This window comes from Callorhinus ursinus, unplaced genomic scaffold, assembly GCF_003265705.2.
Source record: "Callorhinus ursinus isolate GAN/ISIS: 27379988/994484 unplaced genomic scaffold, GSC_fseal_2.0 scaffold30, whole genome shotgun sequence".
Taxonomy (NCBI): Eukaryota; Metazoa; Chordata; class Mammalia; order Carnivora; family Otariidae; genus Callorhinus; species Callorhinus ursinus.
In genome coordinates, this window is record NW_027397092.1 from 18,754,747 (window position 1) to 18,770,565 (window position 15,819).

The 15,819-nt window shown below is 48.5% G+C and overlaps 1 protein-coding gene across 2 annotated transcripts in view; it reads left to right on the forward strand.

Moving 5' to 3' along the window:
• The first annotated feature begins 3,180 nt into the window (after nucleotides 1–3,180).
• PCBD2 (pterin-4 alpha-carbinolamine dehydratase 2) overlaps nucleotides 3,181–15,819 on the forward strand; it is a 50,070-nt gene continuing 37,431 nt past the window's right edge. For both annotated transcript variants that reach the window (XM_073878512.1, XM_025860839.2), the window contains exons 1-2: nucleotides 3,181–3,338; nucleotides 7,366–7,497. In XM_073878512.1, the coding sequence (XP_073734613.1) occupies nucleotides 3,255–3,338; nucleotides 7,366–7,497 (216 nt within the window). In that variant the 5' untranslated portion in view covers nucleotides 3,181–3,254. The remainder of the gene's footprint in view (nucleotides 3,339–7,365; nucleotides 7,498–15,819) is intronic.

A 15,819-nucleotide genomic window follows, 5' to 3' on the forward strand; every position in this document is an offset into this window, starting at 1 on the left:
TAACAATAACTAACACTTGAGTATAATTGTGTGTGTTCCAGGTACTATTTTAAGTTCTTTACCTACCATTTTATTTATTGGTACAGTAGCTCTGAGATTGACACTAGTATTAAATATCCTTGTTTTACAGAAGGGTAATAAATGAGGCCCCAAATAACTTGCTCAGGGTCATGCAGTTTCCAGTCGTGGGACCCAGGTTCCATCCTAAGCATGCTGATTGGAGGGGCCTCTGTGCCATGAGGTGAGAGATTGTCATAATGCATTTCCCTCTTGTCTTTCCCCTTTCTTTCCCATAGTTAGAGTCATAACATAGGTATCATTTAGCACCTTAGTTTTTGTTTTGTTTTGTTTTGCTTAACAAATGATAAATATTTCACTGTTACCAACAGATTTCCTAACCATGACTACGTAATAGGTCTTCGAGTAGGTTCAGCATTACTTAACTTTTTTTTTTTTTAATTTATGGTTGTATATAGTTTCATTTCCTGGGGGACACACTCCCAGATGAGAAGTTATCTTATCAAAGATACAGGCATTTTCGTGCCTTTGATATGTCATGGGGCCCTACTGTAGTGTGGAGGATGAGGAAAGGCTCCTAGGACGGCCAGCAGATCCATGGCTTTGCTTTTAATACTTAGCTGACACAAGCTACCTGGGGTTCCCTTGGAGGGAAAGTGGAGCAGGGCGGTTCCCTAGAGGGGAGGTTCAAGTGTAGAGAGGATCAGTTGGAAAGCACTGGTGCTGAGGGAACGGGAAGTAGGAGGCAGGAAGGAAGGTCCAAGAGCAGCTAAACCACCCCAAGCCAAGCATGGTGTCTGTGCTGCAGAACCAGTGTCTATGCATTGGTACCAATGCCAGGGATGGGGAGGGCGGGGATTTAGCTGCATGGAACACAGCAAAGATCATCAGAGTGCCAGTCATCAGGGACAGAAGTCCAAACACTTCTGCCCACTCCTGCTTAGTATCAGTTGCCAAGGAAAACGAGTGTGCATTGGTCCCCCATGGCTAGTGGATCCTCCCCAGCAGCCAATGGCCGGAGGCCCCTCTAGTGTCTTAGCACAAGTCCTGTTCCCTGCCGTGGAGTCCGTAATACTGAAAGCGGGGGAGCATGCCCTAGGGCTATTTGACTTACATGCTTGAGCAGAATACAGGAGTACATATTGAGTCTGGATCAGGGAAGGATATTCCCACACAAGGTATAAGCCTGGAACAGGCTGTATGGGCTCTTTATGACGACGGTAAGCGGTGTTTTAGGCCTAAGGCCCATTCTTACATGGGTGAGCAGGGCTTAAAAGACTGTGAACAGGAGCCTGCCTTTCCCAAGAGTGTCCACCGTAGACGACTTGCTCAATAAATCTTTGCTAAGGAACTTAAATCCCATTAACTGGAGACCTACATGTGAAGGCAGAGTATCCGCAGCCCCTACTGGTGAACATCGCTTCCCCTGGGCTCTACTAACATGCTACTGCCACTGCTTTTCCTAACTACAGCTGGGATGCGTTTCCTGCAGTGGATTTCGGGAAGGAAGACGAGTCTCTTGTTACACTGACCATTTTGCAGTTCTCACTTTAGTAAGCACGTTTGCAGAGTATTCATGATTGTATACACCTGATTAAGTACTGGAAATGAAACTTTTATTTTTTTTTATTATAATTTAATTATTTGACAGAGAGAGACACAGTGAGAGAGGGAACACAAGCAGGGGGAGTGGGAGAGGGAGAAGCAGGCTTCCAGCGGAGCGGGGAGCCCGATGCGGGGCTCGATCCCAGGACCCTGGGATCATGACCTGAGCCGAAGGCAGACGCTTAACGACTGAGCCACCCAGGCGCCCCTGGAAATGAAACTTTTATTTATTTATTTTTATTTTTTTAAAGATTTTTATTTATTTGAGAGAGAGAGAATGAGAGATAGAGAGCACGAGAGGGAAGAGGGTCAGAGGGAGAAGCAGACTCCCTGCTGAGCAGGGAGCCCGATGTGGGACTCGATCCTGGGACTCCAGGATCATGACCTGAGCCGAAGGCAGTCGCTTAACCGACTGAGCCACCCAGGCGCCCGAAATGAAACTTTTAATTCCATCTCCAGTCTCTGCCCACTTGAGGCATCATGCAAAGGAAACAAGAATGTCTTGGATACCTTGAGATCAGTGACATTTGATCAGGGTCTGCAGCGAGATTCCTCCCTTGAGTTTTTGTCAAGTGGGCAAACGCAAAGAATGCATATTGAGCCATGTCTTAATTTTAGCATATCTTAAGGCAAAAAAAGCTTTTTTTCCCCAACTCCATATGGGAAATGAAATTAACTGCTAGCAACAGCTAATTTGAACTTAAATGGACTCTCATATTAAAAAATTTTTTTCGGGCATATGGATAAATCCTATGAAAAATTGGTTATATTAATTTGCTTAAACTAGTAAAAAAAGGTACAAGTGAATATACTAAAAACCAGTAAATTGTACTTTAAAGGGTGAATTTTTCGGTATGTGACATTACATCTCAAAAAAAGGCAAGAAAAAAGAGGAAGAATAAAATATTAGTAAATGCATACATAAAAGACTACCCCTCTTCTCCAGAAAAAAATTTCCTGTGTCTCTGCCTACATTCATCTCGTGCGCTACTCTTCAGAGAGCATGAAGAGCTGGGTTTCCACACTGTCTTATCTGGGCCAGCACAGATGAACCAGCGTGCCCAAGGCCTCAGCAGCTAGGCGGGCCCAGCACAGCACAGCTTACAAGGCCCGGTCCGAACCCCTATGATTCTCTTGGGGACGGGAGTGGTCCCCAAGCACCCACCTGGAGCCCATCTCCTCCCGTCCCCGCCCGCGAAGTCCTCCCGCCGGCTCGGGCTCTGGGCCCCTTCGCCCACGAGGGAGCCCGGCACCGACTATCCGCGAGTGTGCGCCTAGCCGGGGCCCGGACACCGAAGAGCCGAACCGGGGGTCACCCCTGAGCGCGCTCCCCGGCGGGACCCACCTCCAGGCACTGGAGGTTGGCACGACGCAGCCGGCGCGGAGCCGGAGCTGGGAGCGCGGGGGCCTGCGGGGGCCTGCGGGGGCCTGCGGCGCCCGCCCGCCTGCTGCCAGCGCGGCCGGCGGCCCTGAAACTCCTGGGACCTTCCGGGGCGGGCCGCGCGGGCGCCTGCAGGACCGCTTGGCCCGCGACTGGGGGCCGCCCGCGCCGCTCCCGGCTCCCGGCCGGCCCGGTGGACGCCTGCGGGCGGCGGGCAGGCAGCGCGCCGGGCAGCCCTGGGCCGGCGGCCATGGCGGCGGCGCTAGGGGCGCGGGGGGCGCCGCGGCTCCTGTTGGCGACGTTGCGGGGCCGGGGCCCGAGCCTCTCGGCCACGGTGAGTGCCGGGACCCGCGGTGCGGGAGGAGGGCGAGGCCCCGCGGCGCCGGCTGGGGGGGCTAGGGCGAAGGACCCGGTCCGGGCCCGGCCTCCGGCCTCGGACCTTGGGGAGCCGCGTTCGGGCGCCGGGCACCTGCCCGACTCCTGGCGGGAGACGAGGGGTCCGCAGCACCATCGTTTCTTCTTGGCTTACACATCCCGCCGTTGTCTACGAGACTGCCCACCGGAAAGAAAAGACCGAGGACGAGTTTTGTTTAAGGAAAGCACGAAAAGTAGCTGTAAAGCCCTGTGATGCTAAGGGTCGCTTGAAGTGATTAAAGGCGCTCTGCCGCTAGACTGTGCGCTCGCCGAGGGCAGGGACCGGCTCCCGCAGGGTGCGCTCGCCGGAAACCCGCTGGCTCAGCGCTGAGTTAACGCACTTGTTCTGCTGTGATGTTTTTGGGGGAATTATTAATAAATTCCTTTTGGGGGCTGACAAATCTATACTTCTTCCCTCTTCCGCGGGGTGTTCCGTCAGTTTTCTGGCATTAGAAATTAATATAGTGGGATAAATTAACTTGAGGGAAAGTTTTAACACGCAGCACCACCTAGTGGGGGAATGTTGCATTAAACTTCCTGTTTCATCTTAAGTTGCTTGTTTGGAAGTTTGAAAGTCTAATAGGTTACATTTAAAATAGATTGGTGATGGAGGAAGGTGAGCACGTGGCCATTAAGGTGAGAACACGAGTTGAGTGCGTACTGTCACCTAAGCGTGTCGCTAGGCGTACCTAGCGTACCTGTACCCACGTACCTGTACCCAAGGTGCTGATGATTAAGTAAAATTACGGGGTTCAGAGGAATGAATAAACAGACATGATTTGAGTGGTTGCCAGGTGCCAGGCTCTATGCCGGTGCCTTCACATTCAAGATCTCTTTAACTTAACTCTTTCAAAAAAATCTCAGGGCGCCTGGGTGGCTCAGTCAGTTAAGTGTCTGCCTTCCGCTCAGGTGATGATCCCAGGGTCCTTGGATTGGGTCTGACTTTGGGCTCCCTGCTCAGCAGGGAGTCTGCTTCTTTCTCTCCGAGCTCTCCCACTCCCCCTGCTTCTGCTCTCTTTCTCTCTCTCAAATAAATAAAATCTTTTAAAAAAAAAAGTCTCGACAGGTAGATGTGGTGATACCCCCGCCATAGACATGAGGATACTGGTATTGAAAGAAGCTAAGTGATTTGTTCAGCATCTCCACAGCTGAAAGTAACCAAGTGAGGCCTTAGATCAAGTTTGTTCTCTCCAAATCCTATGCTTTTCCCTGTCCCCATCTCCCGCAGAAAAAAAATTAAGCCCATTATAAAGGGTTCTGCAGAAGGTGTGTCTCCAAGGGGACCATTTGTGTTAGGTAAGTGAAGTGATTCCATTTCACAGTCCTGGACACGGTCCCTGTTCTTGGGCAGACACCTGTGGTGAGCACACCATTGCCCTCACTGGGGATGTGCATGGCGGAGAATATGGAGGAAAACAGCTCAGCGGGCGTGTTCCACTCACTCCAGGTGACTGCTGCATTGCCCACAGCATGGCTAAGAGTTTTCTTGGCAGCTACTCAGAGTGGACACAGATAATTTACTTTCTTTTCCATACTTTTCTGAGTTGACTTAGCATATTTAAGTGGCTAATAAGAATTTTAGATAATTTCTTATAGTGGGTCACTGTAAAAGTAATGAATAGATGTTTTGAGTCTTAATAGTTTAAGCGGTTTTGATAACAGGTCTTCAAATCTTTTTATTTAAGAGGTTTTTGTTTTTTTTTCATTTTTTTCTTGTGTTAGTTGTGGGGAAGGGTGGCTGACCTAGCAAGGAAGAGAAACAAGAAAACTGGTTCATAAGCAACCTTTTTTCCTCTTAGAATAAGTTGTTTTTTTGTTGCTTTTTTTTTTAAAGATTTTATTTATTTGAGAGAATGAGAGAGAGAGAGAGCACACGAGAGGGGGTAGGGTCAGAGGGAGAAGCAGACTCCCTGCTGAGCAGGGAGCCTGATGCAGGACTCTATCCTGGGACTCCAGGATCATGACCTGAGCCGAAGGCAGTCGCTTAACCAACTGAGCCACCCAGGCGCCCTGTTGCTTTTTTTTTTTTTTAAGATTTTATTTATTTAGGGACACCTGGGTGGCTCAGTCGGTTAAGCAGCCGCCCTCAGCTCAGGTCATGATCCCAGGGTCCTGGGATCCAGTCCCACATCGGGCTCCCTGTTCAGCGGGAAACCTGCTTCTCCCTCTGCCTGCCGCTCCCCCTGCTTGTGCGCGCTCTCTCTCTAAGAAATAAAATCTTAAAAAAAAAAAAGTTTTTAGGGCACCTGGGTGGCTCAGTCGGTTAAGCAACTGCCTTCGGCTCAGGTCATGATCCTGGAGTCCCGGGATTGAGTCCCACATCGGGCTCCCTGCTTGGCAGGGAGTCTGCTTCTCCCTCTGACCCTCTTCCCTCTCGTACTTTCTATCTCTCATTCTCTCTCTCTCAAATAAATAAATAAAATCTTTAAAAAAAAATAAAAAAAAATGGGGCGCCTGGGTGGCTCAGTCAGTTAAGCGTCTGCCTTCGGCTCAGGTCATGAACCCAGGGTCCTGAGATGGAGCTCCACATTGGGCTCCCTGCTCAGCGGGGAGCCTGCTTCTCCCTCTGCCTCTGCCTGCCTGCCTGCCTACTTGTGCTCTCTCTCTCTCTGTCAAATAAATAAATAACATCTTAAAAAAAATAAAAAATAAAAAAAGATTTTATCTATTAGAGAGTGCACACACCAGCGGGGGTGCGGGGTGCGGGGGGAGAGGCAGATGGAGAGGGAGAAGCAGACTTCCCACTGAACAGGGAGCCTGACGTGGGGCTCAATCCCGGGACCCTGAGATCAAGACCTGAACCGAAGGCAGATGCTTAACCCACTGAGCCAGCCAGGCACCCCAGAATAAATTGTCTTAAAATAATTTTACTTACTCTGTTCTCTTACTTACATCAATGTCAGTGATAAAGGGTTTCAGGATTTCTGAAGTGGGAATGAGTTGTGGTTTCATGATGGAAGATCCAGCTCAGCTCCCAGTTGGCGTTTGATGAGGAGCCCTTATAATATGTTTTGACTTTCTGGGTGACAGTCCCTCTCTCACCTGAGCCTTCAGTAGCCCTGCAAATAGGTAAGGTCGGAGGTATTGGTTGGCATTTATGCTGGAATGAGAGCTAAGCTCTTCTGACTTCCACCAGAGTTTCCTCTCCTTTCTCTGGCCATGATGTTTAGAGTTTTTTCAATTAAAAAACAACTAGAATAGAAGTGTGGGCCTGCTAGCCAACAGAACTCCGGGTTTGTGAGTTTCATCACCAGGGTGAGTGTGGGAACAAGGTGGACAGTGCTCTGGCCAGACTGGGGGGATTTGTCTTACTGGTGGCCTGGAAAAACTCACTCTACTAAGGCAAGGGGATCTGTGGATCCCCCAGAAGTTACTATTCCAAATCCTGTGTTAAGTGTGCATTTGTGTTTTTCCCCTCTGGAGGTTAGTTTTCATCAGATCTCAAAGGGGATAGTGCACCCGGAGAGTTAAGAGCCTTGTGAGTAGGCAGTGAAGAATACCAAGGTGTGTGGGACCCTCCAAAGAGCAGTGGACCAGGAGTATAGAGCCCTGAGTTCTAATTTGGGACCTGACAGCGGACTTGTAGGGTGTGCGTGGGTGTGCTTACCAAGTTTCCCACATCGGGGAATGCTGGCCATTGGCAATATGGTCATTGGTAAGATGACCAGCGGTAATGGCTAACGGTTGTATCTGTGATCAACCAGAGACACAGGATTGTGAAGTGTGAGGCAACAGTAAGGCATGTGAGACACCTTAGCATGGAGGCAGCTTCTTTTGTATGGAGCTAGCCTTATTTTTGTCTATTTTTTGAGAACAGGGGAACCCAAAATGGTCACAAATTGTTGCCCTGAAGGTATTTTTCTGCATCTGTCCATAAGGTAAAGGGCTATGCATTTGAGTTTAACTGAACGTGTACCTTTCAGATATTACGTGTGTTCTTTCCATAGGCAGCAGATGCTCGCCATTTGACAGCAGAGGAGAGGAACCAAGTTATCCTTGACCTGAAAGCAGCAGGATGGTCGGAATTACATGAGAGAGACGCCATCTACAAAGAATTTTCCTTCAAAAATTTTAATGAGGTAATTATGACATATTCTTGCTAGTGCCATGGTCTGTCTGTGTCACCTTAAGCTGCAGCTCTTTAATCCTGCTGGTTGTCTGGTCCCATGTGGACCCTTAAGAAGTCAGTGACCGCTGCTCTGTCCTTGTTGACAGGTGCTCCCATCCAGTTGGGTGAGTCTCAGCTGTAGGGGAAGGGAGTGGTTTTTGTCATTTGGAAAATCAGATTCTGAACCCCCTGGTTTGGTGTGCGTTAGGATATTTAGTTTCCTTTCAAATTTTATTTTATTTTTTAATTTTTAATTTTTATTTTATTTTTTTAAGCTTTTATTTATTTGTTTGGCAGAGAGATAGAACACGTAGGCAGAGAGGCAGCCAGAGGGAGAAGGAGAAGCAGGCTCCCCGCCGAGCAGGGAGCCCGACGCGGGGCTCGATCCCAGGACTCTGGGATTATGACCTGAGCCAAAGGCAGCCGCTTAACTGACCAAGCCACCCAGGCGCCCCTCCTTTAAAATTTTAAATAACATTAAAAGGGCGTATGAGTTTTTTATGTGTATCAGAAGAGGGCCTGAGTAAAAGCAGTTGAGAAACATACACCTGCTCAACTGATTTCCCCTACTTTTCTTGAACGCTTGTCAAGTTTTCTTTCTCCCGGTACATGTATTTCAGTCTTTAAATCAAGCCCCAAGCTTCAGCCTCTTCTCTGATTAGCTTGTTTTCCCCCAGCCCAAGAGCCTGCCCTTGTAGCTTTTCTTAAAAGTCCCCGCCCCCCTCCCGCCTTGGAGACTCAGCCTTAACAAGGTAACTGTTCCATTAGGGCCCCGCCCTGTTTAGAGAGTCATCTCCCATGACTTACCCTTCAGCTCTTACCCCACTGCATTTATATAAGGTCGGTGCTTTTGACTATTTCATGTTTGTTCAGTGAGTTTGGTAATCCTCTGGACAGATTTATTGTTTTTATTTATATTAGGTGTCAGCATCTAGAAGGCAGAGACCATGTTTGCTTAAATAACTCTCTATTGTACCTAACACAGTTCTGGGTACAAACAGGCATTTGATAAATGCAGACATTAATTACAGTGTTTGCTAGTTTCTGGAAGGGTGTGTGAGGACCAGATTTCCACCAAACAAACCTTCGACATGTTTTCCTAGTAAATGCCGTTGGCTCCACTGAGCTGCATGCCCTATTCTGCTCTCCATCCATCTGGCTACCAGCCTTCTGCTTTGAGTCTCCAGCTCCTGAGGAGACCTAGACCGAGCCGACTCCCTGTCCCTGCTGCCCCATGTGTTCGACAGCTCTTGTCAGGGGCTTAGCACTCCGTGGCTGGTGGCCCGGAATCCCATTGGTACAGTAAGCTTGTACATAAGCTCTAGGTAGCATTTTCCAGGCTTATTAAAATTCTTACATGTGTACAGCCTGACTTCTTTAAGCCTGGGCTAATTTATTGGGCTTGAACATGTGGCTTAAAGTACTTGAGTAGTGTTGCCTCAGGCTCTGCCCAAGAGTCAGTCATCCAGCCCACGCTAACCCTGTGCTTGGGGCGACTTTCAGAAATGGGAGGGAAGGGAAGCTGTGCAGGGCATCCGTGATTAATTGTAATGTTATTCATTGGGACATTTTATTAATTTGGCTTTTTTTTTTTTCCTTCACTCAGCTTTTAGGAGAAAGAGGCAGATGACAAGAAAATCAGCCAATGTCAGGGAATGTATTCAGAGAAGCAGCCCTGAGATTATATTCAGGGGTCAGTTTTCCAGCTGGGTCTCTTAGGACTTCTACGTGTACAGTGGCCAGTAATTGGATCTGGTGTGACACCTGTCAGTGTCCACCCACCCAACATCACCAGGAACACACCTGGGTTTAGTGGAGCAGGTTGGGGCTGAATCGCTTGTTGCAGCGAGGGAGGCTGCACATCATAGGGAACTGTGGGGCGTCTCAGGGAGAAGGTGTTGGAAAGATGGTTTGGTCTAGATTGGATATTGTCAGAAAACGGGCAGGTCTGTGATTCAGTATTTTCATCAATCTTACCAGTAGGGAGGGTAGACTAAAGTGGGGCCAAAGCTGAAATTGGCAAAGAAGCAACACTCGCTCATTAGCTGGGAGAGGGCATTGTTTGGTACTTTGTGGTGTGGACAGTGTTCATGTTTTGTCTGTGTTCACATAACCTTGCAGCTTGGTCTTGTTTTTGTTTGAATCCATCCTACTCACGGAGTGGACTTGTCTGATGTTGATGTTCGTGTGTAACCCTAGGGCCTCGGTGTGCATGCCAGGCCAGCTCCTGGCTGTCAGGGTTACCTTTCTCTTTTTCACAACCGGTGTTTAGAGTCGTGACCCTCTCGCACTGATAGATCCTCACTAACCTTTTATTTAGGACAGAAGAGATCCTGGTTTTTATTATAAAACACTAACAGGAAATGCTAGAATGGGATGTTGTAAATTAAGAAAAATTCTCATTGCAACTTCTTTCATTGAGCGTTTATTCTTTTCTAGTCTTTCTCCACAGAGTTTATTCATAATGTAGCAGTTGTTCATGCAGTTACACTTTTAAAAATCAGCTTGACTTTTATTGTAAAAGTAGTATTATTTATTTATTTATTTATTTAAAGATTTTATTTATTTATTTGAGAGAGAGAGAATGAGAGCACGAGAGGGAAGAGGGTCCGAGGGAGAAGCAGACTCCCCGCCGAGCAGGGAGCCCGATGCGGGACTCGATCCCGGGACTCCAGGATCATGACCTGAGCCGAAGGCAGTCGCTTAACCGACTGAGCCCCCCAGGCGCCCAAAAGTAGTATTTATTAACTCAACAAGTATTTATTAAGCATCTTCACTGTGCTGGGCACAATTCTAAGCTCAGGTAGCTCCGTTCTAGTGGAGAAGACAGACAAGAAGCAAATGAGTAAATAGTGTAACTTCGGGTAGAGATCAGTGCGACGGAGAAAAGTAGGGTATTGGAATGGAGGCTGTTTAGGGTGGGGTGGTCTCGCAGGCCCTCTCTAGGGAGGGGGCGTCCGAGGCCTGAATCATGTGAAGGAGCTCAGCATGTGAAGACCCAAGGGAAGAGCCTTCCTGAAGGAGAGAAAAGCAGGTACAGAATTCCTGGAGCAGGAATGATCTTGGTATGACTGAGGAGGAGCCAGAAGGCCAGTGTCTGGAGTGAGCAGGAAGGGGAGACTGATAGGAGATGGGGCGGAGGAGAGGGAGAGCCCAGAGCCCTGGAGCCTTGTCCATCTGGTGAGGAGTTTAGATTTTGTTCTGGGTACAGAGCTGTGGGGCTTTCAGGAACAGACGTGCCATGATTTGGTTATGTTCTAGAAAGACTGTCCTGGCTGATGTGCTGTGACTAGACAATAGGAGGGCCAGAGCGGAACCAGGCCCACTAGCTAGGATGTCGTTGTGGCAGGCTAGGTAAGAGGTGCTGGGGGATTATGGAGCTAGCAGTGGAGTGGAGAGAAATGTAGTATTCGTCATACATTTCGAAGGGAGAGCAAACAAGGCTTGCTGTTAGATTGGATATGGGGGAAGCGGAGAGTCAAGGATGATCCCAAGGTTTTGGTTTGAGCTAGAGGGTAAAGGGCGGTACTGTTGGTGTCATTTCCTAAGTTAAGGAAAATGGGGCAGGGTAGGGAGTTGAGAATCCTGTTTCGGACGTGGCAGGTATGAGACACTTAGTCACCCAGGTGGTGTTATCAGGTCAGCACTTGGGTATGTGAGGTTGGAGCTCAGGCTGGAGGTACTGGGTTGAGGATTGTCAGGGGGAGGACTGTGAGAGTACAGGCCTGGTTGGCAAGAGGGCACAGATGGAATGGGCGGGTCGGGGCGCAGGGCACCTGGTGTGCCCACTGTCTGAGGAAAGAAGGCAGAATGTAGAAATGTAGATGAAGGTTGGTTGCTACCGTGCTCTTGGGAAGTACAGGTAATTCTCTTTGATGGTTTCTATTTTTTTAGTGAGGTTATCAATTGAGAATGAGCAGGAGTGGGAGGGAGGAATGTTGGAGATCTGGGAAGATTGGAAAAAGAGTGGAATAGTCCTCTTGGAGGCCAAGACAGTCCACTAATTAGGGGATTGTGGTCAATTTCTGGGCAGTTTTCAGTGTCACTGGGGATTTTTTTTTTTTTTTTTAAGATCTTATTTTTTATTTATTTGACAGAGACACAGCGAGAGAAGGGAACACAAGCAGGGGGAGTGGGAGAGGGAGAAGGATGTGGGGCTCGATCCTAGGACCCTGGGATCATGACCCGAGCCGAAGGCAGACGCTTAACAACGGAGCCACCCAGGTGCCCCTCACGGGAGATTTCTGGTCACACGTCGCAAGTGAAGATTTTGTATGTTTTGTCCAGCCACCTTCAGCTGTTTGGGCACAGGCTTCAAGTAGGTGCGGAGTTGGGCTTAGTAAAGGCTGTACTTTCGCTAAATGTGTCCAGTGGACGAATTGAGGGGCAAGGGAAGTAAGGGCGCGTGCAAGGCAGGAATTAAAACATTGGAGCTTGGAATCTAGCTGGGAAGGAGGGAGGTGCGGCTGTGATGTGCGTGACGGTGAGCGAAGAGGTGGGAGTGTCCATTGAGGGGACAGTTGGGGAGTGTGTATCCGCTTTTAAAATGCACATACCCGGTGGCCTGATCTAGAAATTGACCTTCTAGATACTGTCCTGCGTGTGTGCAGAATGGATATGTGGGGATGTTGGCCTAGAATTTTCTGTCGTGAGGAGGCATTTCCATGTGCCAAGGCACAGCTCCATGAGACGGGGTCTCCCTTGCTGCAGCCCTGCCCTTAGCGAGAGTTCGGGAGGCCCCCTGTGCTCCATGTGCTCCTGGCAGTGGCAGCAGCTCTCCTGGCCTCCGCTCTAGAATCTGGAGGGAGCCGTTGTCTCCCTTAGCAGAGTTCAGCCCACACTGGATGGTAGCATATATTTTAAAAAGTCTCTGCTGAACATAGAGGTAAAAATTATATTCTTTTTTATGCTCTTAATAGGTTATGAACATTTTTCAGTTCTCTACGTAGTCTTTTTACTTAACAATAAATCTTCAGGAGGAAGGTCACACTTGTTGACAATTTTTAAATGGTTTGCTAATGTAGAGTGTGTGGAATGATGTCACAAGTTTGCTTTAGAATTCATTTCTCTTACTACTATAGAAAATGAGCCATATCTTTTTTTTTTTTAAGACTTTATTTATTTATTTGACAGAGACACAGCGAGAGAGGGAACACAAGCAGGGGGAGTGGGAGAGGGAGAAGCAGGCTGCCCGTGGAGCAGGGAGCCCGATGCGGGGCTCGGGACCATGACCTGAGCCAAAGGCAGACGCCTAACGACTGGGCCACCCGGGCGCTCCTGAACCGTACCTTTTAGAAACATTTTTAGTGGGTGCTTGGGTGGCTCAGTGGATTAAGCGTCTGCCTTTGGCTTAGGTCATGATCTCAGGGTCCTGGGATCGAGCCCTGAGGCGGGCTCCCTGCTCAGTGGGGAGCCTGCTTATCTCTCTCCCACTCCCCCTCCTCCTTCTCTCTCGCTCTCTCTTTTTTTTCTCTTTCTCAAATAAAATCTTAAAAAGGAAAAAAAAAAAAAACATTTTTAGTGACCCTGGGTGAAAAACCTGTTTCTCCAACCTTTGGGTTATTTAGGTTTTACTATAATAATAAGTAGCTAGCAAAATACATTGCAACTTTTTTTTCTCAGTGGTTTTATTCCAGGATATGGTCAGTTCCAAATAGTCCACATTCATTTGATAGCTCAGATGGGTGCAAATACTTAGAGACTATAAGAGCAGAATTCCCAGGGAGTTCTAACGGTGTTGGCGGCTGCCAGTGCCAGAGGTTTCTGTGGCTGGGAGCCGCTGAATCTCCCTGGGGGAGGACTGCGCTGAGCCACAGCATGTTGAGGGTTGCAGGGCAGTGTGACAGGCATGGCGAGTCTCCTTGAGTCGTCAGCATCGTGCTGCCAGGACTTGAAGTTGCAAGTATCTATGCTCAGAGCGCTTAGACTCACACAGGGTGGGCTTGGCGTTGGTAAGGGAGTTTTGCTTTTCTTCTTTTCATGTAGACTTAGGGAGGGAGCGGTCTCTCAGTGACAAACTGATGCTTAGGTGTTTGTCAACTGCAGGGCGCCTGCGTCGAAAGAACAAGACGTCGGGTGGGAGTGTCCCATAAAGGTAAATTTTGTTAGGTATTGTCATTTGTGGGGTCAGGTGGAAGCTTACAAAATCTGATGCAGTTTGACGGTTTGGAAGGAGGTGCAGAAGGTGAAGCTTTGGAGCCCAGGAAACAGCTATTCCAGATGCCAGCAGGTGGAGCCCTCCAGGGCAGGAACCACAGCCCCCGGGGAGGGCTCCCGCATCCTCTCCCCCCGGGATGCTGGAGCCTCCATTGTTCAGCGTGGAGAGAAGTGAGCATCGGGAATAGGTTGGCAGCTGAGGCGGGACACTGCACCTGGTTTGTTATCTTTTGGGTGAATGAAGAATTCCAGGAGGAGGGTACCAGGAGTTTCCAGTTGGTAATGGAGAACACTTCTGACTCAGGAGAAAGGGACACAGCTTTGTGAGAAGGACCTGGGATTCCCTGCTTTCCCGGAGGAGCTCCTCTACTGTGTCTGGGCTGTCTCCGGCGGACCGGCCCTCAAGGCATTCGATTTTCTAAGGGTGAATCATACGACCTGGCCGACAGCCCGTTTTGACCTACAAAAATGGTCCTTTGCAGCTGCATAGCGGGTCTCGGGTAGAGCTTGCAGGCCAGACCCAAGCTTCGTTTGTCTGGCATCTTGTTCATCATGTCAGGGCTGGTGTAACTGCTGCCCTGTGAGCGGCCTGGGCCGTGAGGGTGCTGGTGCCGAGGAGCCCCGTCTCGTGCGTCCAGCAGCGGTAGCACCATATGTGACTTCGGGGTTTGTAAAGTATTTCCCTTCCTGTGTCCCGGAGCTCCTGCTGTAGAGCCGTTGAAAGTTACTGTTGCTGACTTACTTTATAAAAATGTTTTATTGAGGAATTTGATAATAGGCTTATGGTTAACATTTTGAAACACTCAGTGAAGTCAAAAGCTTGATGATACCAGAAGAAAGACAACTGTTAATGAAAATCTTAATCGTCTTCAGTGGGACACGGCTCTCAACAGTTCTCGTTGTGAAAGAATTAATTTGGGTTTCGTTGTTCATTGTTTTAAGCCAAAACTCGGTGCACGTCAGAGTTATGAGTCAGTAATGCAATAATAGAAATGTCACATCTGAGCACTCTTGAAAGTGGAAACGTACTCTGCTTGTTGAAGGTAGGGGAACACTCCCAGGAGGATGTTCCCAAGGCTGATTCATCATGTAGCTTAGAAAGTGTCCTTTGCTGTTACCATATAGGCTCCTGTCTGTGTGTCTGGGAACCAGGTCAAGTGAAAACCTGTATGCTTATCACACACGGTGGCTTCAGCCTCACTTGTGCCCACTGATGGGCTCTGTAGCCACCGCTGACTTGAAACCTCAGAAGCGTCCTTTGTTGTCACTGGAATGGAGAGCAACACATCTGAGCAAACATATGAGGGGCTAATTAAAATATCTGTGTGGTGGGGCGCCTGGGAGGCTCAGTTGGTTAAGTGGCTGCCTTCGGCCCAGGTCATGATCCCAGGGTCCTGGGATCGAGTCCCGCATCGGGCTCCCTGCCCAGCGGGGAGCCTGCTTCTCTGCCTGCCACTCCCCCTGCTTGTGCTCTCTAGCTCTCTCTCTCTCTCTCTCTCTCAAATAAATAATAAAATCTTTTTAAAAAAGTATTTGTGTGGTGTATTCATGCTGGTGTTCGCTTTGCAGTTTTTCCTGGGGCTCCAGAGAGTCGTGGGCAGATGATGCTTGTGCTGTCAGGCGGTGGCAGGGACAGCAGTGTTGGTGTCCTTCAGGGTAGGGAAGCTAGAGACTAAAATGGTATCATTTGGCCTCTTGCTTCTGCTGTTTATCTCATAAAATGGGTTTAGACCTGATGTGTATTTGTGAAAATACATGGAATGGACAGACAAGAGGAAATGTAAAACAGGTGTCAAAAATGCAAATACAACGCCATGGTGCAGTGTGAAAACGCTGTGGCTGTTACCCGGCCTTTCATAAAATTGGACTTTTAACTGCATCGCTTTTTCTTAGTCGTATAGTAAATCTTCTGTTTACAGAATGTAGCCTGAGTATTTTGTGAAAGTTAAACAGCCAAGAAATAAAATTTCCTCAGCAGTCTTTGTCTTGCCCTTTTACAGATGGCGTAAAATCAGGTGTGTAAAAAATAAAAAGCAGTTTGAGCTGACGTGAAAGGTATTTCAGATTTATGCTTTGCAGATGATATTGGTATGATTAATGCATTCATTGCTTTTTTTATTGCTTTTCACAGATAATG